At 38.0% G+C, this 24,614-nt stretch overlaps 1 protein-coding gene and 1 pseudogene across 4 annotated transcripts in view; both read right to left on the bottom strand.

Annotated features, from left to right (window-relative positions):
• The window catches only part of LOC120081390 (anaphase-promoting complex subunit 1), a 51,082-nt gene that overhangs the window by 15,079 nt on the left and 11,389 nt on the right, over positions 1–24,614 (bottom strand). For all 4 annotated transcript variants that reach the window (XR_005482799.1, XR_005482800.1, XR_005482801.1 and 1 more), the window contains exons 12-21: positions 21,259–21,597; positions 20,620–20,703; positions 20,177–20,269; positions 19,988–20,047; positions 19,561–19,659; positions 3,815–3,955; positions 850–930; positions 621–692; positions 398–469; positions 77–170 (exon numbers count right to left, since the gene is read on the bottom strand). Coding sequence is in view for 1 of the 4 variants with exons in the window: in XM_039036221.1 (XP_038892149.1) it covers positions 77–170; positions 398–469; positions 621–692; positions 850–930; positions 3,815–3,955; positions 19,561–19,659; positions 19,988–20,047; positions 20,177–20,269; positions 20,620–20,703; positions 21,259–21,597 (1,135 nt within the window). In the remaining 3 variants the exon portion in view is untranslated. The remainder of the gene's footprint in view (positions 1–76; positions 171–397; positions 470–620; positions 693–849; positions 931–3,814; positions 3,956–19,560; positions 19,660–19,987; positions 20,048–20,176; positions 20,270–20,619; positions 20,704–21,258; positions 21,598–24,614) is intronic.
• LOC120082277 lies at positions 19,034–19,186 on the bottom strand (annotated as a pseudogene).

The raw sequence follows: 24,614 nt of genomic DNA, 5'->3' as shown, positions 1-24,614 counted from the left end.
TTCATTTCAGAGACAAAAATTAGTCCTTTCTATTTACAGCTTCAGTTGTCCAATTAACAATGAAAATTAATCATACCCAGTGCAACAAGACCCAAGGAAAAGCCTGCTGAAACAGCATAACCCTCCCGTTCAAGAACATTATCACCCCCACTTCGTCGGCCTATTTCTCCCTGTAACATAAATATTAAATAGGTAAAAGAATAATAATCAAATAGTACAGTAATATTTTATTTGTTTTCAATATATATAATTAAAAGAGAAAAAATTAAACTAGGTATAAGCCGCATGGCAACTAAGTCACCCAAACATGGAACTAAATTTTTTTTTCAATGAATGAAAATAACACTCTCATTAATGAAAGGAAACAATGTATTTTAAAAGAAATCCCAGAAAATACCAAAAGTATCTGCATTGTTTGTGGATGTGCTGATCCTTCATAAAGAAGTCCCAAGGACATTAGAGCTGCTGACTGGAAAAGAAAAGAGAATACATGGTCAAAATCTACTAATTTCTATGCACATGTTGTCAAGTAAAACAGATTCATAAACTTTAGACCATGGCATTGAAAGAGATACAATCACTAATCGTGGGTTAATATTTATAGATAATCACATGCGTACCTGCAAAAGTGTTGGCAACTCCAACTCTGAGTAGGAATATGGATGGCGCGAAGGTATGTGAACGTAAAGAGACTGACACAAATATGGTAATATGTCATACTCTGTCAAGTAGAACATATGGGTAGAAATAACAATACAACTGAAGAATATAGAAGAAGATTGACAATAAAAAGGCCAGACAAAAAGACTAAAGCAAAATCTGAATCATCAATTGAAACCGAGCATACACCTTAGATATTGAAGGTTGCATCGTGCCCCTGTAAGAGGCAGCCAAGCCAAGCATCAATCCCACTGTTGTGGCTTCATGTTGCTAAAAGAAAGGTGAACAAAACAAATTATAGCATTTTAGGAATAATCAAGCAGGTCAAAACACAACCATAATTTAAGTGCAATTATAGCATTAAACTTATCATACGCAGTGTACTCATTTTTTAAAAACAACGAAATGTAGTAATACATAAACAAGATACATATAAAAAGAAAGATCAAGGAAGAAATTATCCTTCAGAAGAAAATAAATCAGGAGAAGAAACAAGATAAAGCCGCAACAGTTGGAGTTTATACTACATGTTTCTAAATATTAAGCATCAAACCCAGGAGTCCTACTTTAGGAGGCCAAATCATACTCTAGAAGAAAGCATAATTATATACAAATTCATTGATGCCAAAAGTCCAGGGTGTTTGTTCTGTCAGTAAATCATGTACAAGCCGAATCTCTCAAATTTTCTTACATAGTTTCAAATAGTAAAGTTTTTTATAGGTGGGAAAGGAAAATTGTATCTCCATGGCAGATCATGAGCGACACCGGCTACCAAAATCCAAATTATACAAAATGAAATGTTGAGAATTTCGTTCCCATGTCTTCGTCCATGAACTCCATAGAATTCCAAATCAACAAAAGCTTCATTTTCCTCGAGACAAATCAATTGATCTAAGGGCGATTATGCCTACTTTAAGTTTAACAAAGAAAATGATGCTCAATTATATGAACTGAAAGGAAAGGTGAACTGTAAGAGAGCAAATGAAAGGTGATGTGTACAAGGCAGGATTATTTGACTAGTTTGATGTTAGTATTTCTTCAAATAATTTGGCAAGTAGCGGATAATTATCAGGATTATGAATGGAAATGTGTTAATGACCATGCTAGATCCGAGCAGGTTTTTTTTTTTCCTTTTTCAAATAAGAAAAATCTTATCACTGTGAGGAAAGAGAGTACAGCTGTTTTTTTTTATAGGAAACAATTTTAAGCCCATCCATAGAGATTACAAACTTCTCCGGCTGGATAAAAGTGAATATAAGTAATAACTGCTAAAAGAAAGATTATTTTTACACCAATAGAGAGTCAAAAAAAGAGGAGTCGAGCACTTCTTCTGGAGACCTTTCCTTGCTTTGAAAGATTCTAATGTTCCTTTCATTTCAAATCATCCATATTGTAACTCGATTGAAATGAAGTCATATTGCGTTCAGTGATGTTTGAAAGGGTGATCAGAAAGCAACAAAGTTCATCCACACTAGAACATCTGTTTCTCTCCTTATAGCCATGGCTGCTTGTGGCTGAGCTTTTTATTTAGAAACTTAACTTTCAAATTTTTTTATGCTTGAAAAGTTGGGTGTCAATGTCCTTTATCTTTATTGATGCACTTCCGCGACCTTAATATTTATCCACCCAAATTATTTAGGCCCTGTTTGTACCATTTTATTGTTGGTTTTCTGTTTTTGAAAAGTACACTTATTTTACAACCATAATTTTTTGGTAAGTTTCTCACCTTCTCCAAAACACATACTCATTTGTGATCTAATCTAAATTTCAAAAATCAAGTTTTTAGAAACTACTTTTTCTAGTTTTCAAATTTCGACATGCTTTTCTTAAAACATTTTTAAAAAGTAAGTGATAAAGTAAGAAAACTATATTGATAGATTCAAATCTAAATTTTTAGGCATCAGAGTTCATTCCCAAAAAAATATGATTGCAAGGTGGGTTCTTGGTCAACATCTTATCTGGGGTTACCCCTTTATGGCAAGCCAACAGGCCAAAGTATGTCTCCTTTTGGCAACCTATTTTGGATAAGATTACCAAGAAATTACAATCCTGGCAGCTTAATTTTCTCTCTAAAGTTGGTAGATTAACACTCCTCAATGCCACTTTATCCAACTTACCCACTTATTTCTTGTCCCTTTTGCATGTTCTGAACACTATGGCTGAAAAGATTGAGGCCACATCGTAATTTTTTATGGTCGGGCAACAGAGGCAGCAACACTAGTCATATTCTCAAATGGAATATTTTAAAATAGCCACTAACGAGGGTGGTCTGTGCATTGTTGACATCACATGCGGAATAGAGCTCATCTTGCAAAATGAATTTGAGGTTACGGAATCAAAAAGGATTCTATATGGAGGAAGGTCGTCAAAGCCAAGTTTGGCTCCCATTGTTTTGATTTAAGGCCTGCAGAAAACCAGAGTATCCTCCAGGAACCCATGGAAATACATTTTAAATCATAAATACTTCATTCTCAATAAAATACATTCCAAGCTTGAGAAGGGTGATTCAATTGCCTTTTTGGTCTAATGTTGGTGACAGCCCTCTTCGGCGGATTTTCCCAAAGCTATATTTGGAAGTGGTGTTCATAAGCTTGATTTTCAAAAACAAGAAACCAAAAACAAAATGGTTATCAAACGAGACTTAGGTGTAAATTTGTAGGGAAAATGTCAAAATTCCGTGGACCAACATGAATTTCTTGCGTTCTTATGGAAACTTGGTTGAGGAGTTCAAGAGATTTTGAGTGGAAAGATTACACGTACATAATCTAATATATGATCTACTTTTTACTGCCTCCCAACGATACTCTTTCTATAGGAAACTTTGTAACTATTCTCCTAGCTAGAGGTCTCGCAACCTCCTGACAAGGCGTTAGGAAGGATGTCTTTCCTTGTTTTTCTTTCAATGGAAGTTTTTTTTTCCCCTTCTTAAATGAACAAATGGCAACACAGCAATTGGCATAACCATATAAGTAGTAGAAGGTGGGAATCTGAAGGGTGGAGTTCGGGTGCACACATGATCAATCAATTCAAGATGATGATTGGTTTGACTAATACATTAGTAGGAATTTAAATTATACAAACCACAGGACATGTCAATCAGAAGTTGTTTCTAGTTAAAAATAAAAATAAAAATAAAAACCACAAGATGCCTTACCGGTGCATAGTATTGGTATATATCAGTAATTGTTAAAACACACAGATAACCATGTAATCCTAGAGCAAGAAGAAGTCCAGCATGAACAGCATTGGGCTCCTCAGGTCTATTATAAATAATCCACGTCCTCGACATCTTACCCTGGAAATAATAATGTTGAAGAATTGTTGGAGTCTATGATATACTATTAGCATATAACAAAGACTTGATCAAGAAACTTCAAATTCTTTTCATAAGAAATATTTGCATTAACATGGAAATTTACAAAAAAGAGGCTAAGGGCATAAGTTCTTCCCAAGCTCAAGACATGGAGAAAAGGCTGAGGCCATAAGTTCTGCCCAAGCTCAAGATATGGAGCTCACATAGAAATTCTCCAATAAGCTGAAATCAGATATACAGATATACTATAAAAAAAATTTGGTAGAGATTTGAAGTGATACCTCATAAGGGTCCTTTTCTTGCTAGGAAAAGAAAAAGAAAAAAGAAAAACTAAAGAAAGAAACTGAGTTCTACACTATAACCAGAAAAATAGCAAGAGGGTTAAAGAAAAGAGTAAGGAAAAGAGTTTGTACAGTCTTTTAAAGTGGTTCAGCTTAGAGCCCCGTCCACTGTTACAATCAGCCAGTCAAGAAATAATTCCAAGCTCTTTGGAGGAGGAAAAAAAAAATCCAAAGCTATCTTCAATGAGGGCATGGGAAGCAATAGAATATGATGTCATGATCAGGGTTCGAAATATCGATATCGATGGAAATTTCAAGAAATTTTATGGAAATTGATCGAAACCGTTATAATTAATTAATGAAACTTTGATTGTGACTCAATTAGACTATAAATGAACATTTTTTAATCAGTATTTTAATAAAGTAAGGTAACATTTAGGTGTATGTTAGAAAATATGTGTAAGTGTCAATGCGAGAACAGAAATTTAAAAAAGAAACGAGAAAATAATTACAAAATAATATCAAATATTGGTAATTAATTACAAAATTAAAGGACATGAGATATTTTGGTGTGCAAACCAAAGGAGTTCTATGAAATCAATTGAATATGTATTCAAATGGATGGTCCAGCCCTTATTTATAGGTAAGAGTTACAACTTATTCTAACCAACTAATCTTGACTGGTTATAAACAAGTAACAGGTTAATAACAACTAGACTTTTTATTTTTATTTTTTTAACTTTGAACAATTATTTTCATTGAAAAAAAAAATGAAAGAATACAAAGGCAAAAAAACATTGCCCACCAAAAACACCCTCCACTAAAGGAAAGGGATCCAACTAAGTAAAATGTTGCCTATGGAATAGTTATAAAAAAAACTTCGAAACCTAAGCCTAGGGACACATGAAATCTCACCAAAGACCACACTTCACCAAGGTCCTTGTCCCTACCTCTAAACACTCTATCATTCCTCTCCCCCCAAATATTCCAAACAATAGCACACCCCAGCCAGCCATAAAAAACGGCTTCTCTCTAAAAGGCGGATGGAGAAGGAACTTCTCGATCATCGCACGAAAGTCTCTCCGCCCAGCAAAGCAAACATTGAACTCCAGCAAGAAAAGCCTCCACAAAGTCCTCACATACTGGCAGTTCCAAAGGAGATGATCCAGGTCTTCCTCCATCATCCGACAAAGGATACAGCAAAAAGGCCCCAGAAGCAAAGTTCTTTCTCCTAACAAGTCTGTCAAAAGTGTTCACACGACCAAGTAAGACTTGTCAGATAAAAAACCTAACTTTCTTGGAAATCTTAATCCTCCAAATCACATTTAACATAGACACCCAATGGGAGAGGGATCCAGTAATAAGTGGAAGAAGGATTTACAAGAAAACCCTTTGCAAGGATTCAGATTCCAGATGTATATCCCTTCTCCCCTCCCTAAAAGTACTCGCCTCCAAAATAATGAAAGAAGAGAGGCAACCTCTGTCGTTTCCCTATCAGTCAAATAATGACGGAACCCGAATGAAAAAGACACGGAGCTCTCAGTCCAGATTAGGAAATCAGAGATTGGGTGATATTTTAAGGAAGATAAGTGATAAAGATGTAGGAAGACAGAAGAAAGAGCACTATCCCCCACCCACTGATCTCCCAGAAAATAATCGTAATCTTGGCATCCCCACAGAACAGGACCGGGAAAAAGTTAAAAAAAAAAAAAAAAAAAAAAAAGAAAGGGAACGTCAATACGAAATGTCTATCACGAGTTTCTGATGTGTCTTTAACCCCTTTCGCCACCTCATTTAAAGGATGGTCTGCCATGCTTACTCCGCAATGATCCTACGCACACAAAGGCTCGGTTCAAGGGTGAAATGCCAAAGCCACTTAGCCAACAAAGCTTTGTTGCGAATCCTTTAAGTTACCAATCTCAACCCCCCGATTCCTAGGCCTCCCAACCATCTCCCAACTGAAAAGGTGAGAGCCTTTTCTTTATCCCCCCCATCCCAAAGGAAATCCCTCATGAATTTTCAAGATTCTTACAAACCAAACTAGAGGACTCTAAAGAGGGAAATACACAGGAATACCACTTAAAACGATCTTATCAACGTTAACCCTCCCAGTTTGGAGAAGAAACTTTTCTTCCACTTCGCCAGCCTCTTGAATCTTCTAGAAATGGATCCTAGTCCTCCTCCGATACCTCCCAAGGGGAGACTAGTGTTTTTAAATGCCCAAGGCACCTTAAGGCGCAATGGCCCTCTTGAGCCTAGGCGCAAGACGCACAAAAAACGCGCGATGTTTTTTTTTTGTGAAGCGCACTATATATAAAAATATTCATTAAAAAGAGAGAGTATAATTGAAGTGGAAATATGGAAAAAAGGGACCCAAAACACAAGAAATTTTACATTTAGGTTTGGTAAACGTGATCCTTTTATGTTAATAAAGAAGGAAAATCCTTAATTTTACTATTTTTTAAAAATAATTGAAAAGCCCAAGGCGCAGGGCTTTGATCTTGGGCTTCACAAAAGGCGTGCGCTAAGGCATTCCTTATTTTTGTGAGCCTCGCTTTTCCAAGGCAAGGCGCCAGACCTGTGCTTTGGGCCTAGGTGCGCGCCCGAGAGGGCTTTTTAAAACACTTGGGGAACAAGGTAGGAAGAGAGGGAAAGAACCTACCTCACATCCAAACTCCACCGCTAGAACTCTCAATCTTGGCCTGGTTGCTATTAATTTCCAAAATTGGCACTTACTTCTACTAATTTTAAGGTGCAGACATAACTCAAAAAAGTTCACCATGTGATTAGAATGAAAAAGAATCCTTATTTCCGGAACAAAACAAATCATATCATCACAAACTGGAGATGCAATAGGGCCACCTCGTCCGAACCAACCTTAACGGGACTCAATTGATATTTCCTTCCACCCTTTAGAAATGAAGCCAATATTTAAAACATTCAAACCAATGAGAACAGGAAGGGGACAAAGATCCTCTTGCCTTAAACCTCAAGAAGCTTGATCGACCCTTTTGGATACCATTGACTTAAGATGGAATACTGCACATTCCTGATGCATCCCTACATCCACATTCTCATCTAAACCAAATCCTTCTTCATCATAACCTTATCCAGGAAACCGTAATCAACATGATCGTAGGCCTTTTCAAAGTCCAATTTGAGAATAACACCTTCCTTCTTCATAACGAGCATCCTCAATGCCCCATTGCTATAAGAGCCTGATCCAAGATCTTGCTCCAGCCAGGAAAGCTCCTGAGCCTCTGAAATGGTCAGACTTAAAATCCCAAGTACAAGTGATAATCAATATTTGCATACAAAATAATTGTAAATTGTTTATTATAAAATAAGTAGCGATAAAAAAATGAAAAATCGTAGCATTAAATACATAACAAAACATAATAAGGATATAAAATCATCAAATAAACATAAGAGGATACAAAAAGCAATAACATTAAACCAAACAAACATAATGGATAAAGAAGAAGAAGAAAAATAAAACTTTACAAGTAGATAGAGTTCGAGAGAAAATGAGATGAAATATGTATGAGACCCACATCAAATTCAAGTTTGAGGTGAAATGATGTTAAAAAATTTATGGAAAAGATTTGAATGAAGTTAAAAATAAATATGTTATTTTCTCAATTTTTGATTCCTTGGAAATGAAAGCTTTGAATGGTAAAAAAACTACAAAACTCCATCAATTCATTTTTTGGTGAAATGAAGTGAAAATTCAATAGAAAAAGTTCGAATGAAGTTAAAAATAATATATGTTATTTTCTCGATTTTGATATATTGAAATGAAAGTTTTGGATGGTAAAAGAATATAAAACTCGCATCAATTCAATTTTGACGGTAAAATGATGTAAAAATTTCAACGAAAAAAGAAAGAAAATAAAAATACTTATGGTAAGAGAAAAAACTTCCATTGAGCTAGCATGGCTAATTTGGGGGGGGGGGGGTGTCATCTAGAAGTTTTGATGGAAATATCGAATTTTGAGGGGGAAATTCCACCAAAATTTCGACATATTAAAATCTCAAAATTTCGCCGAAATTTTCCACTATGGCATACTATTGTTCCTCTTCTTGTATTCTCAGACAATTGTTCTATTTCAAAATTATTGAAATAGAAAAAGAAGATGACACACAGGAGTTTACGTGGAAACCCTAATTCAGGGAAGAAAAACCACGTAGAAAAGAACTTATTATTTTATGTCCATTTTTACAATAGACCACCTAAAGATATATAATAGAATAATGTGAAGCCCTAATTTAGCAAAATATAGTAAAAAGACAAAAATGCCCTTAGGACTAATTTAACGTATTTCAACACCCCCTCAAGTTGGGCAATAGATATCTGGCAAGACCAACTTGCTAATACAAGCTTCAAACGTCTGTCTCGATAACCTTTCGTAAAAACATCGGCAATCTGTTGGATGAGTACATAGGGAAACAAAAGCTCCGCAGTCCTAACTTTTCTTTAATAAAGTGCCTGTCAATTTCACAATGTTTGGTTCTATCATGTTGCAACGAGATTAATTCGCAATACTGATGGCAGCCTTATTATCACAATACAGCTTCATAGGCCTGACTACCTCGTGAAGATCAGATAAAACTTTCTACAACCAGATTTCTTCACACACTCTCAGATTCATAGCTCTATACTCTGCCTCAGCATATCTTTTGGCCACTACAACCACTGTTTTTACTCCGCCAAGTTACCAAATTTCCCCATACAAAGGTACAGTACCCTGAGGTTGACCTTCTATCAGTCACAGATCCGGCCCAATCTGAGTCAGTATATGCTCGATGCTTCGTGTGTCAGTTTTCCTGAATACCAAGCCCTTCCCAGGGGTGGACTTTAAATATCTCAAAATTCGAGTCACAGCTTCCATGTGCTCCTCATATGGACTCTGCATGAACTGACTTACTACACTCACAGCATAGGAGATGTCGAGTCTAGTATGAGACAAGTAAATCATGTTTCCTACTAGCATTGACCTCTCCTTATTCACAGGAACTCCTTCCGAAACACTTTTCAGTTTGCTATTGACTCAATAAGAGTGTCAATAGGTTTGCATCGGTCATTCCTATTTCCTTTAACAAGTCCAGAGTGTACTTCCGCTGAGAAACAGATATTCTGCTTTTGATCTTGCACTTCCATCCCTAGAAAATACCTAAACTAACAAGATCCTTAATTTCAAATTCACTTGCCATCCTTTTGTTTAGCTTAGCAATTTCTGCCGATATCATCCCCTGATAGGATGATAGTCATCAAACATACACTCAAACAAGCAATCTTTCCTAAGGGTGATTTTTTGGTAAACAAGGTATGATCAGAATGCCCCTGAACAAACCCTTGGGGAGCTTAACAAACACGGTGAACTCTTCAAACCAGGCCTAGGAGACTGCTTCAACCCATATAAAGACTTCCTGAGTTTGCAAACATATTTCAAACTTAGCTTCAAAACCTGGAGGTGGACTCATATAAACTTCCTCTTCCAACCACCATTAGGAAATGCGCTCTTTACATCTAGTTGATATTAGGGGCAATCTTTATACGCGACAGACAGAAGAACACGAATCGTGTTTAACTTAGCCACTGGGGAAAAAGTTTCTGAATAATCAATCCCATACATCTGAGTGATCCTTTAGCAACTAAACCTGGCTTTATACTTCTCAAGTATTCCGTCAGACTTATACTTCACTGTGAACACCCATTTGCAACCAACTGTTTTGTGACCTCTAGGGAGAGCTACTACTCCCAGGTCTTATTTGCTCAAGAGCTCTCATTTCCTCCATTACTGTCTGCTTTCCACTCAGGAACTGTCCATGGCCGCATGTACACTGGTAGGTATTGTGTTAGAGCATCTAGCTGAGTAGTAAAGCCTTAAAAACAGGAGATAAGTTACTATAGGTCAGGAAAGCTATGCAAAGGGTATTGTACATGACCTGGTTCCTTTCTCAGAGCAATTGGCAATATCCAGAGTGGTATCATAGTTGTCAGTTTTCGTCTGTCCCTCTTCAGTATCAGACTTTTGAGACAATTCTGCATCCTTGTGGATCTTTCGACATCTCATCCCTTCCTGAGTTTCAACCTTCTCTGAGCCTCATTTCGTCATTTTTCTATGTTCCCAGACTTTTTTTCAAGACTCTCCTTTGAAACAACGGGGATTTGAACTTGTGCTGGTTCCGACGCTTGGACACTTTCCGATGGAACACCAGAGGTTCCTGAATTTCCCTTCTGATATTCCTCCTATAATATGTTATAGGGCACTTGTTTAGTAGGAAGAACCGACACAGGAACAACAGGAGCAGAATTAGGTTCAAGACTAGGTAGACTAGGTCCAGGAATGGGACTAAGCTCAGGTTCAGGAATATTCGGACTAGGCTCAAGGTTGAGGCTAATGGGTATGGAGTAGTGGAATTGTTAATCTCTTCATTCGTGGTCTCCCCCTGAAGATGACTAACGGAAGAACGATTTGTCTTCAAGGAACGTGACATCCATAGTGATAAAATATTTCTGGAAGATGGATGAAAGCATTTATAGCCTCGCTGATGAAGGGGATACCTGCAAACACAATGTTTTAGCTCGTGGAGCAAACTTAGTCCGGTGTGGACCATGAGTAATGAACAAAGGCTGTACACCCAACACACGAAGAGGAACCTCAGGAATAGACGGGTAGACTGATAGGTCTTTGAAGCACTCAAGAGGGGTTTTGAAACTTTAGAACTCGTGAAAGGCATTCTATTAATTAGATGAGCTGCGGTAGAGAACGGCATCTCCCACAGGTACAAAGGAGAGACGCTGGAATATCAAGGAACGAACAACTTCAATGAGATGGCGATTTTTCCGTTCAGCTACCCCATTTTGTTGTGGAGTATATGCACCAGAGTTTTGATGAGATGATCCCTTTTGACACTAGGAATTCCTGGAAGGTGTGGTTGACAAACTCACGACCATTGTCACTTCGAAGGAATGGCAATCTTTTGTGTTAAACTGTGTTAATACAGTGGTATAGAACTGTTTGAAGGTAGATAAACTCGGACTTATCAGCAAGGAGATATACCCATGTAAGTCGGGTATGGTCATCAATGAAAGTTACAAACCACCGTTTACCAGACAGGTACGATGCTCGAGGACCCCAACACATCACTGTGGACCAGGTGGAAAGGCTGGGTAGGCTTATAGGGCTGAGAAACAATGACAGGCGAGGTTGTTTAGCACGTATAACAGACATCACAAGATAATGAAGAAACATTCATATTATGGAATAAATAGGGAAACAAATATCGCATATATTGAAAACTAGGATGTCCAAGACGAAAATGCCACAATAAATAATTTGTTTCAGATATAGTAAACGAAGATAAAAGACTAGTCCTAAACAAGCTTCTGAGGAAGCATCTGTAGAAAGGAAATATAGGCCTTTGTCATATCGGGCAGTGCCATCGTCCTCCCCGAGCTAAGTCCTGAAACAAAGCAGTATCTGGTGAGAACAAACTCTACAGTCAAAACTTTTTGTTATTTTGCTTATTGATAATAGTTGTAGAAAATTTTGGGCACATGTAAGACATTTTGCAAGAGTTAATCCCTGAAATGGTGACAGTCTGCCTTTTCCAGCAACAGGAGCGAAGGACCCATCCGCAATTCGAATCATCTCATTTCCAGCACTTGGATAGTATGAGAGAAACCGGTCGGATGAGCCAGTCAAGTGATCGGTTGCTCCTGAATCTAGAATCCATAACTCATCTCCTTCAGCAAGGAAACTAAAGGATTGAGGTTACCTGATTGAGCAACTGTTCCGATTCCTACGGTACCTGATCACCAGGATTAGTCACTGGAGGCTGTGTCTGAGGTTGTGCAGCCCCCTCCTGATTCACCCACTTAGAGCACGCCAGATTTCGACTTGTCATTCGGAGGGCGACGTTTACCATTTGGAGGGTGACCATGCATTTCCAGCACTGATCCTTCGTGTGCCACTGTTTTTATACAATGCTCACAAACTGGGGGTTTTTTACTATTCTATCTGCTTGTCACCATCAGCTCCAGCGGACTTCACCCCGAAGGCAGCTGACTCTACAGTGGTAACACCTGGCCCGTTCATTGCACCTGATCTATCTTCTTCCAATCTAACTTCTGAACATACCTCCATGAGAGACGGAATTGGTTTCTGCCCTAGTATCTACTGCGAACTGTATCAAATTTGGGTGCAGCCCGGCAAGAAAATCATTACACACGCTCAACTTCTTCTATCTTGGAGTATTGAATTCCATCTGTTGGGCAGGTCCAGATGATCTCCGACATAGATCCATTTCTTGCCATAACAATGACATCTTGCTGAAGTATGACGTTACATCCATGCTCCCTTGTTTGCATTCGTGAACCTGTTTACGTAGAGTATACAGGTGGATGCGTTCTGACACCTTCGAATATAACCTTTGGACTGCATCCAAATATCTCGGGCAGTGGGCTGAATAGAGTAAGGGTTTCCCGATTTTGTGTTCCATACTCTGATTAACATTGAGCGGAGCAAAGAATCCTCTGCCTTCCAGACACGCTCTTGAGGATCCCCAGGATTCGGTCGGGTATCTCTCCAGTTAAATATCCAAACTTATGGCGTCCCTCAAGAACCATTTTAATGGTTTGGGACCCAGAGAAGTAATTTTGCCCATTCAACTTCTCTCCGTGATCATTCCTGCAGAATTTCCAATTGTTCCAGATAAAAGATTAGAAGTTGGAGGAGTAGGAAACATTGACACCGGATTTTCTGATACATCGGGAAGAATCATGGCCATTCAATCTGGCTCCCAGGGCGACCATCTGTTGCTGAAGACTAACTAATTGTTGTTGGAGTTCCCCATGAGATTCAGACTAGGATTTTCTTCAATGGACTCACCCATTCGAAACTGGGTCTGAACTGGATATACATGAGAAGAGGCTGTCCACCATGATACTGTGAAGAAGCTACTCCAGAAGTCCACCAGCGGCAAAGTTCGGCAACCGTGACGGCGCTGCTCCAGAACAACTGTGATGGTGGGTAACGGACAAACGCTCGGCGATCTACTGCGAAGCTGAAGAAATCGCGCCGATCTGACCCGACCCGGCAGCTGGAGCAACCCATGACCGTCTGGTGTAGATCCGATTCTGTGCGACGCCGAGATACCTACCGGCTGTAGATCGATCGCGTACGCCAGCTGGAGAACGTGCGAGGCTGAGACGGTTGTGTGAGAGTTGAGGGTCCGATCGGTTGTGACCCGTTCGCGTGCGTCGTTGGAGCGAAGTCAAGAGTCCGATCGGTTGTGACCCGTTCGCGTGCGCCGGCTAGAAAGCGTGACCTTCCACCACCACCTGTTGTTCAGCTGAAAATGGTCCGATCGATGGTCTCAGTTGGAACGGTTGAGACTGGAAGCTAATCGGCGCGCCAGCTGGAGCAATCCCACCACCTGCTGTTCGGCTGAGCCACTGGGATGATGGTTCGGAGATAGCGGTCAACCGTGCTTGAATCACAGCCTCATTAGTCAGCGTACTTCACTTATCAGTTTAATGACTGAGTTTCTTCTACCGGGGCTAGGGTTTCATCACTTGCTCTGATACTATATGAAATAGGAAAAGAAGATGACACAAGGAGTTTTACGTGGAAAACCCTAATTCAAGGGAAGAAAAACCACGGTAGAAAAGAACTTATTATTTTTATGTCATTTTTACAATAGACCCAACCTCAGATATAAATAGAATAAGTGAAACCCTAATTTAGCAAATATAGTAAAAAGACAAAAATGCCCTTGAGACTATTTAACGTATTTCAAAACAAATATATATATATATATATATATATATATATAATAGGAACTAAGGCGATGTCCCCACTAATGCAACACACCACAAGTTTAAGAGAAATAATATGAATCTCAATAAATGGAGAGGTCGGAACCCTATTTGTACACAAAGAAGTGACCGGCTAAACCAGTAATTTGGTTTAATGACCTAGGCAGCCGGTTACAATCTTAAAACTAATCTATACAACCAATATTTACAAATAAGATTCCAGCAGCAATATTACTACAACAGAGACCTAATATACTACATCAGTTCTACCCGACCCAAAATCAAACTCGCTACAAGTTTGACTGAGATAATTGAAATTGGTCTCGAGTGTGATAAGGAAATATGTCAGATACGTTGAAAGTATTGCTAATCTTCATATTGGGAGGTAGATCGATCTTGTAGGCATTTTGTCCAAGTCATTCTAGGATAGGAAATGGGTTGATCTTCTTGTTTGTTAACTTGGAATGATAACCTGTAGGAAGTCTGCTTTTCTTCAAGTGAACCATCACTAGGTCTCCAATCTGGAATTCAATAGCTCGTTTGTGTTCATCGACCTTGGATTTGTATGTTGAGTCGCTTGTTTCAAGGTGTTGTTGAACTTCATCATGAATTGCTTTAATCCGATCATCCATTATGCTCACCTCAGCATTGTTGAACGGTTGACTATGTTGTTGAATGCAAATTCGGCATAGGTTAAGGAAATGTCCCATTGACGTGGTTTGTCCTTGCTTAAGGATCTTAGAAGACTACCAAGAGTCCTATTTGTAACCTTTGTTTGGCCATCAGTTTGCGGATGGCTTGTTGTGCTAAATAGGAGGTCAATTTTTTTCAAAAGATATTGCCAAAAATGACTCATGAACTTAACATCTCTATCGGATACTATACTTTTAGGTATTCCATGAAGTCGAACAATTTCCCTGAAAAAAGATTTGCAACAATAGACGCATCACTAGTCTTTTTGCAAGCCAAAAAATATGCCATTTTGCTAAAGCGGTCTACTAGCGGTCTACTACTAAGACCGAATCATAACCTCGTTGGGTCCTCAGCAAACCAAGGACAAAGTCTATAAAGAGATCTTCCTAAATATTATTGGGTATAGGTAATGGGGCATATAGTCCTTGGTTAGAACTTGATCCTTTCGACGATTGACAAATGTAACATCTTTTGACAAAATTAGCTACATCTTTTTTGAGTTGGGGCCAAAAAATTTTTGAAGATAAGAGTGCCCATGTTTTATCTTGGCCAAAATGACCTGCAAGGCCTCCTTCATGTGCTTCCTTCCATAAAGATTCATGAAAGGAGGTTTGAGGAACGCATAGTGTCATTTTTTAATAAGAACCCATCAAAAATATGGAAATCTTTAGCTGGAATATGATTTAAACATGCTTGCCAAATGTTTTGAAAATCCGAGTCATTTGCATAAAGTTCAGGTAAACGGTCAAAAGCTAGGATTTCTCCTTGAAGTAGAGTTAGGAGCGTACCTTTTCTACTTAAAGCGTCTGTCACTTTATTGATCTTACCTAGTGTGTGTTTTATGACAAAATCAAAACGTTGGAAGAATTGAATCCACCAAGCATGCATTCGGCTCACCCCTTTTTGAGAATGTAAAAACTTCAAAGAAAAATGGTCGGTTAGTAGTACAAATTCTCTACCCAAAAGATAGTGTTCCCATTGTTTTAGGGACCGAACAAGAGAATAAAGTTCCTGCTTATAAGTAGACCACTTTTGTCTAGAAGGGCTTAATTTTTCACTGAAGTATTCTATGGGATGTTTGTCTTGGCTTAAAATAGCAGCTATCCCAATCCCCGATGCATCTACTGGGACTTCAAAAGGTTTATTAAAGTTTGGAAATCCTAAAACTGGTGTGGAACTAAGAACTTCTTTTAATGTAGAAAAATATGTTTGATCATCAGTCCAAGTAAAAGGCTTATTAGTTTTTTGAAAGGGTACTGAAATTTTTTATGATGCTAATCCTAGGAAGCTTTGGATTTCTTTGACTGATATAGGTTCTGGCCAATCAACAATAGCTTGGGTTTTCCTAAGATCTACTTGAATACCATGTGAACTTATGAAGAAGCCTAGGAAGTACAATTCAGTTTGAAGAAAAGAGCATTTCTTTAGGTTGATATATAAGACATGTTCCTTTAAAACAGTAAAACAGAATGTAGGTGTTCTAAATGTGCCTCATAATTAGGAATATAAATTAGGATGTTATCAAAGTAAATGACAAAAAATTTAATCAAAAAAGGTAACGAAATTTGATTCATAAGTCCCATAAACATGCTAGGTGCGTTGGAAAGACCAAAAGGCATAACTAGTCATTCAAAAAGGCCTTCATTGGTCTTAAAAGCTGTTTTCCACTCATCTCCTGCCTAAATTTGTATTTGATGGTATCCACTCCTAAAGATCTATCTTAGAAAAAAGTGTAGCTCCTCCTAGTTGATCCAATAGATTGAATAAACGGAATCTATATTTGATTGTGATTTTATTAATGGCCCGACTATCAACACATAGTCTCCAAGATTCATCTTTTTTTGGTGCTAAAAAGGCGGGGACGACACATGGACTAAGGCTTGGTTGTATGTGGCCTTGAGAGTTTGGATTTGTTCATTTAAGGTTGCATACTCCTTTGGGCTCATTCTATAGTGGGTAGATTTGGTAATGAACTTCCAAGAATAAGATCTATGTGATGTTGTATATTGCAAAGGGGAGAGAGGGGTTTAGGCTCTTCTATCATAGTAGGAAAGTCTTTTAAAAGCTTAGAAATACGAGGATCTAGAGTGGCAGGGTTGGGGGTATCAAAAGCATCCTGTTTAACTATGAAAGCTACAGGATGGTTATCATTCTTTTGTATGAAATCTTTACCATTCATCAGGAAAAAGAGTTGTTTTTTGAGATTAGAAGATACCTTTCTGTTGTTTCATTCTTACTGAGAGGGAGGAGGACCACTTTCTTGCCCATCCACGTAAATTCGTAGGTGTTATCATGGCCATTGTGAAGGGTGTTGTTGTCATACTGCCTTGGTCCGTCCAAAAGTAAGTGACAGGCATCTATTTCTAAAACGTCACAAGTGATTTGATCTTGGTAAATGTTACCTATTGAAAGAGGGATGTGCAAATTTCTTGAACTATTGTCTTCCCCCTTTTTCTAATCCAATTGACTTTAAAAGGATTTGGGTGAACCTTAGCCTTTAGATTGAGGGCGGCAATCAACTTTCTTGACACTATGTTTTCACTGCTCCCACTGTCAACAATTACTTGGCACAATTGATGGTGCAACGAGTGTGGAAGAAAGAGTGGCATTGGGGGAGGCTTTCAGATTTAGGTGTGAGGAAAACGTGTTGAAGAACATAAAATAATTGTTCTCCATTGTCGGGTCAATGTAAGCAGGTTCAATGTCGTTGTCATCTGCACAATCATCCCCTACAAAATCATGTTCTTGAATGGCTAAAGTCCTTCGTTGAGTACACTCATTGGAGAGATGGCCTTGTTGCCCACATCGGAAGCACTTTCCCAGTGTTGGCCGATTGTAAGGATTCGCGTTCTTATTGTTTGAGGTGGTCTCGACATGCTTAGGCTTCGATTGCTTGGAAGTTGTGTCATCTTTCTTGACTTGTTGACTCAAAGAAGAAGCTTGATCAGCTGTTTTAGATTGCTTTGTTGTAGTTCTACAAAAGGAGGATTGTTGTCGCTTCCAATTTTGTCTTCTTTGTTATGTTTTTTGGTGTTTTGCATCCTGACTTTCCTCAATGGTGGTGGCTAAGGTAATGGCATCAGCCAAATAGCCCACTAGATGTAACTTGAGAACTTTAACATCTTCTTATAAGCCAAGGATGAATCTTGAGATGAGTTTTCTTGATTATAAGCCCAATGCATATCTATTCTTGATTACATTTTCAGTGTAATCAAGAATAGATATGTCCCCTTGCCTATAAAGTTGGTATTGGTTGTACAAGAGTTGTCGATAATTGAGGGGGAGGAATCTTTTCTTCATTAGTCTTAGAAGCTTGGGTCAAGACTTGATTGGTGGCTTGCCATAATACCTTCGGTTGGTTTGGAGTTGATCCCATCAAGCTTAAGCTCCTCTTTGAAACTTAAATGCAACCAATTTTACCTTTTTATCTTCAGGGGTATTGGCGTATTCGAAAAAATTTCAACCTTCTTGATCCAATCTAAGAAAGCTTCTACATCCATTTTGCCATCAAAGCTAGGAAGATCCACCTTCATCCTGTAATCTTAATGTTCGTGAAGGTATTATGGTCTGCCTTGATGAAATCCTCTCCTTTCTTGAATTGGTAAGTAGCAGTTTTCATCCTCATCCGAGGAGTCTGAGTCTTGCATCATGTATCCTGTGATTTGAGCATCTGGGGCCCACAATCTTGGTTGCCAATTACACCTTCTTGAAGGGGAATTATGTGTGTCGGCCCAGATTTGTTCACCCGAATTAGTTCTTCCTTGGTTCTTGAAAGGTTCTTGGACTCTTTCTGTGCTCTTTCTTGAAGATTTTCATTGATTTGCAAGGCATTCTTGTTTTTCCGATTTCCTTGAGCTTGCTGTCCTTGAACTTCCACTGGGTTTTGAATGTCCCATCATTGCAGAATTTGGGTAACTCGAGGGTCATTCATCTCATTCTTCGTGTCCACAATGGCCGATTCTACCGAGGCCATTCTATTCTCCAAGGCTTTGGCTGATGAGGAAGCTTCCGCATCCATTGAGGTAACAAGCCGATGAAGAGAATGCATGCTTTGGATCACAATGCTTTGATACCAAAATGATGCAACACACCACAAGTTTAAGAGAAATAATCTGAATCTCATTAAATGGAAAGGCCAGAAGCCTATTTATAACAAAGTGACCAGCTAAACCAGTAATTTGGTTTAATGACCTAGGCAGCCAGTTACAATATTAAAACTAATCTATACAACTAATCTTTACAAATAAGATTCCAGCAGGAACAGAGGCCTAACATACTACATCACCCACTGCCATAAATTATGACGTAGGCTTGCCACATTGAACAAGACACCCCTTCCAAATGTGCAGTGGAGGTCACCGACCTAGGCCATGGGCCTTCTTGATCACCCAAAATCCCCATCCAGTTAAGCATATTCTATTTCAAATTTTTTATCCCTTCTAAATTACCGTTGCAATTGAAATTGACCATAGGTAAGTTAAATCTGCCAATCATCTTTGGAAGTCCAGCCAACTGGCATAAAAGATATTCTATCGAATAGAAGAATATGCAGTAACTTCAATAATATAAAGGAAATTGTCTCTTAATATTCTCACAAAGGGACAGTTATATATAAAATTATAAATGGAGGCGAGGAAAGAAGAAAATCGCCTAATAGGCACAAATTTCTTAGTCCTCAGCAAGTGCTACATGTAATGTATTCACAATGAGGTAAAATATGAAACACAATGGAAGGTAGAAAATAAATGAAATTTTACTCTTAAGTTCTTAAATGATTTAATTTCAACCTGGAGAGGGGCCAATCTTAGCCCAGCAGCAACGGCATTATGAAACTCAGGCCATGTTCTGATCTCTGCTACATTCCTGACATTTGGATCCAGATTAACCTGCCGAGGACAGGGGTGGAAGCATATGTTGACAAAAAATGTTTGTAAAATATTCCAATCAAAAGGAAAATAAATAATATAAATATGTCAATATGACTAACACCTGTAGAAATAAATGCAAGGTAAAGAGGATTCCTTCTCACAATATATTTCTCTCGTTTCTTATAAGGAAAAATCGCTGAATGTAGCGGATGAAAATTTACAATTTATGAGTAATGCCTATCATACTGATGTAGAAGTAACTTTTGTAGTTACTCTTAATTGCCCAGGCATATAATTCAAGCAGAGGATAAACTAATAACATGATGCAAGATAATCATATTCGTACCGTTGCATTTTGTTGTGCAGGCAGCCTCCCTGCCAATACAAGCTTTGGGACTACAAAGGCCTACAGAAATATTTTGATAGATCTATGAGAAATATGCATCTTAAACAACATAATACAAATTTAGCTTCGCATATATTACAAAAACACATCCATCCAAGCAAGCTTATACATAATGGAAAAGGGGAAAACCTCTGTTAAAAGAGTATATATGGTTGCAAGAGTAAATGCACCACGGCCAAATGGAAGGGAAGTCGTTCTTTGTGCAAGTTGCCAAAGCTGAGCCTTTAGAAACAAAGGAGAATAAAAATCAAGCTGAAAATAGTATGATGGTGATATCATCAATGCATGCATAAAAATCGAAAAGATCATGGTGAACCTAAAAATTGCAAGAGATATTTACAAGTCGTTCAGCAATCATTAACTGCTGAATAATATAACTAAGGATCAACAAATGACAATTAATTTTAATTTCAGAATAATGAAAAACAGACCTATGCACAACAGTGAAAACTATACTCTGACAGATAAATAACTCTCTGATTATTTTAGCACTTTAATTATCATATTCCATTATACCTGATGCAGAGTTCTATCAATTAAAAGAAGAGATCAATGGTCAAACAAAGAATTACCTGTTGCAGGTCCTGATCGGAAGCACTAGGGTTAACAGATGTCTGAATTGCAACAGGCCTTGCAGAGCACAGAAGTCTTCTAACCTAGAAGTAAGAACAGCCATGAAAATCCAAGAAGAGATCATGATATTGGAATATTATTCCAATGCCAAGAAAGATTCAATCCAACTAGTCAATGGAATTGTTGGTAACCACAAATACAAGAATGACGTTAATTCAAGAAAAGTAACACAAACATTATCGCATCAATAAACATTAAGTGGCCACCAAGTCCTAAGCAATTGTTCTTCCTGCTGTAGATTTCAATATTCTTTGGGTCCAGCACAGAGTAAGACTGCCCTGTTCCAGAACTTCTCCCACTCTTTTTCTCAGTCAGACTAGAAGCAAACTTTGTAGCTCCTTTCAATTGCTGCTATTCGTTGGGCTATCTGGCTCAAAAAAAAATAGGCACGATTTTTGTGGCATAGAGGACTCCTTTGATCAACTTAGGGAAGATGTTAACTACTTTACAACTGTGTGGGCTCTCAAATAAAAATCATTTTGTAATTAATTATCCTTTTACTTTGCTTCTAACAAATTGGGGAGCTCTTATAAGAGCTCATACACAATGCATCCAACATTGGAGACTAAAACACATACCTCGTTTAATCTTAGGTCCCGACCATATTGCAACTGCGTGCTAGAGTTAAAAATATGCTCCATACCATCGGTTGTAGATCCTTCAATAGAATCTGCATCCTCAATCTTGCCCGCATCCAATCCCATTGTATCACAGACTGCTGAAGGAATTGTTACAGGATGTAGATGCAGCATGTATGGAGTGGACATAGAAATTAAATTCATATTTGTTTGTGTTTCAAATTCCTTATGTTTGCAAGAACATGCCAAACTGGACATGGCTAAATCTTCCCGACCAAGAAGTGCATAAGCAGTTGCAGGCCAATCATTTGGGGGAGATTCCCGGCACTTATCCAATGCCTATGAAATTTAAAAGCAAGAACTTCAGATAAGTAAAATATTGTGATAGAAGAGAATAAAGAAACCAATTGGGAACAAAACTCAATTTTTTTCAATAGAGACTAGGATATAGAGTTCACACTACACTACATACCTTATAAAACGTTTAAAGAGAGAGGGAGNTTAGGTTTGGTAAACTTGATCCTTTTAGTTAATAAAGAAGGAAAATCCTTAATTATTACTATTTTTTAAAAATAATTGAAAAGCCCCAAGGCGCAGGGCTTTGATCTTGGGGCTTCACAAAAGGCGTGCGCCTAAGGCATTCCTTATTTTGTGAGCCTCGCTTTTCCAAGGCAAGGCGCCAGACCTGTGCTTTGGGCCTAGGTGCGCGCCCGAGAGGGCTTTTTAAAACATTGGGGAGACCAAGGTAGGAAGAAGGGAAAGAACCTACCTCACATCCAAACTCCACCGCTGAACTCTCAATCTTGGCCTGGTTGCTATTAATTTCCAAAATTTGGCACTTACTTCTACTAATTTTAAGGTCAGACATAACTTCAAAAAAGTTCACCATGTGATTAAGAATGAAAAAAGAATCCTTATTTCCGGAACAAAACAAGATCATATCATCCACAAACTGGAGATGCAATAGGGCCACCTCGTCCGAACCAACCTTAACGGGCTCAATGATATTTCCTTCCACCCCTTTAGAAATGAGCCAATTTAAAACATTCACAACCAATGAGAACAGGAAAGGGGACAAAGGATCCTCTTGCCTTAAACCTCAAGAAGCTTGGATCGACCCTTTTGGAGTACCATTGACTAAGATGGAATACTGCACATTCCTGATGCATCCCTACATCCACATTCTCCATCTAAACCCAAATCCCTTCTTCATCATAACCTTATCCAGGAAACCCTAATCAACATGATCGTAGGCCTTTTCAAAGTCCAATTTGAGAATAACACCTTCCTTCTTCATACGAGCATCCTCAATGGCCCCATTGGCTATAAGAGCCTGATCCAAGATCTGTCTTCCAGCCAGGAAAGCTCCCTGAGCCTCTGAAATGGTCAGACTTAAAATCCCAAGTACAAGTGATAAATCAAATTTGCATACAAAATAATTGTAAATTGTTTATTATAAAATAAAGTGGATAAAAAAATGAAAAATCGTAGCATTAAATACATAACAAAACATAATAAGGATATAAAAATCATCAAATTAAACATAAGAGGGATACAAAAAGCATAACATTAAACAAACACAACATAATGGAAAAGAAAGAAGAAAAATAAAACTTTACAAGTAGATAGAGTTCGAGAGAAAATGAGATGAATATTAGAGAACCCACATCAATTCAAGTTTGAGGTGAAATGATGTAAAAAATTTATGGAAAAGATTTGAATGAAGTTAAAAATAAATATATGTTATTTTCTCAATTTTGATTCCTTGGAAATGAAAGCTTTGAATGGTAAAAGAACTACAAAACTCACATCAATTCATTTTTTGGTGAAATGAAGTGAAAATTCAATAGAAAAAGTTCGAATGAAGTTAAAAATAAATATATGTTATTTTTCTCGATTTTGATATATTGAAAATGAAAGTTTTGGATGGTAAAAGAAATAAAACTCGCATCAATTCAATTTTGAGGTAAAATGATGTAAAAATTCAACGAAAAAAGAAAAGAAAATAAAAATACTTATGGTAAAAGAGAAAAAACTTCCATTGAGCTAGCATGGCTAATTTAGGGGGGGGGGGTGTCATCTAGAAGTTTTGATGGAAATATCGAAATTTTGAGGGGGGAAATTCACCAAAATTTCGAGCATATCAAAATCTCAAAATTTCGACCGAAATTTTCCACTATGGTCATTACTTTGTTCCCTCTTCTTTGTTCTCAGACAATTGTTCTATTTCAAAATTATTGAAATAGGAAAAGAAGATGACACAAGGAGTTTACGTGGAAAACCCTAATTCAGGGAAGAAAAACCACGGTAGAAAAGAACTTATTATTTTTATGTCATTTTTACAATAGACCCAACCTAAGATATAAATAGAATAATGTGAAGCCCTAATTTAGCAAATATAGTAAAAAGACAAAAATGCCCTTAGGACTAATTAAAAAAGAGAGATGTGATGGAAGTGCAAGATCAAAAGCAGGAATGATTGTTTCTCAGCGGATAGTAACATCTGGACTTGTTAAGATAGGAAATAGGAGATGAAACGATGTAGACCCTATTGAGCGATCTCTTATTTGAGGTCGAATAGCAAACTGAAAGCTGTTCGGAAGAGTTCCTGCTCTGATTAAGCGAGCAGGTCTATTCTAGTGAGGAAACACTGATTTACTTGTTCATACTAGACTCGACGATCTGCCTATGCTGTGGCCTCGTAGTAGTTAAATAGTTCAGATGCAGAGTCATATGAGTGAGAATGGAATACTGTGACTCGACATTTTGAGATCATATTTAAGTCCACTCCCTGGGAAGGGCTTGGTATTTCAGAAAAGCGATGACACACGAAGCATCGATGGCATATATGACTCAAGTATTGGCCGGAGTCTGTGACTGATGAGAAAGGTCAACCTCGGAGGGTACATGTACTTTTTGTATGGGGAATTTGAGTAACTTGGGCGGTAGTAAAAACTAGGTAGAGATAGATAGCAAAAGTAGTGTCTCGGGCAGAGTTAGTAAGAGCTATGAATCTGAGGGAGTGTGTGAAGTAAATCTGGTTGTAGAAAGTTTTATCTGATCTCACGAGAGTGTCAGGGCCTATGAAAAGCTGTTATTGTGAAATAAGGCTGTAAGCCATTAGTATTGAGCTGATAATTCTCGTGTAACATGATAGAACCAAACATGAGTGAAAATTGACAGGCACTTTATTAAAGGAATTAGACTGCTGGAGCTTTTTATTCCTAGTACCATTAGAACAGATGCCGTGTTTTTAAGAAAGGGTTCGAGACAGACGTTTGAACTTGGTATTAGCAAGTTGAAGGTACTATGCGATATCTTATGCCCAACTGAGGGGAGGTGTTTGAAATACGTTA

The sequence above is a fragment of the Benincasa hispida genome, chromosome 7 (genome assembly GCF_009727055.1).
Source record: "Benincasa hispida cultivar B227 chromosome 7, ASM972705v1, whole genome shotgun sequence".
In the NCBI taxonomy this organism is placed as follows: Eukaryota; Viridiplantae; Streptophyta; class Magnoliopsida; order Cucurbitales; family Cucurbitaceae; genus Benincasa; species Benincasa hispida.
The sequence above is the reverse complement of the archived record's forward strand: the minus strand, read 5'-3'. Positions and strand labels throughout refer to the sequence as shown.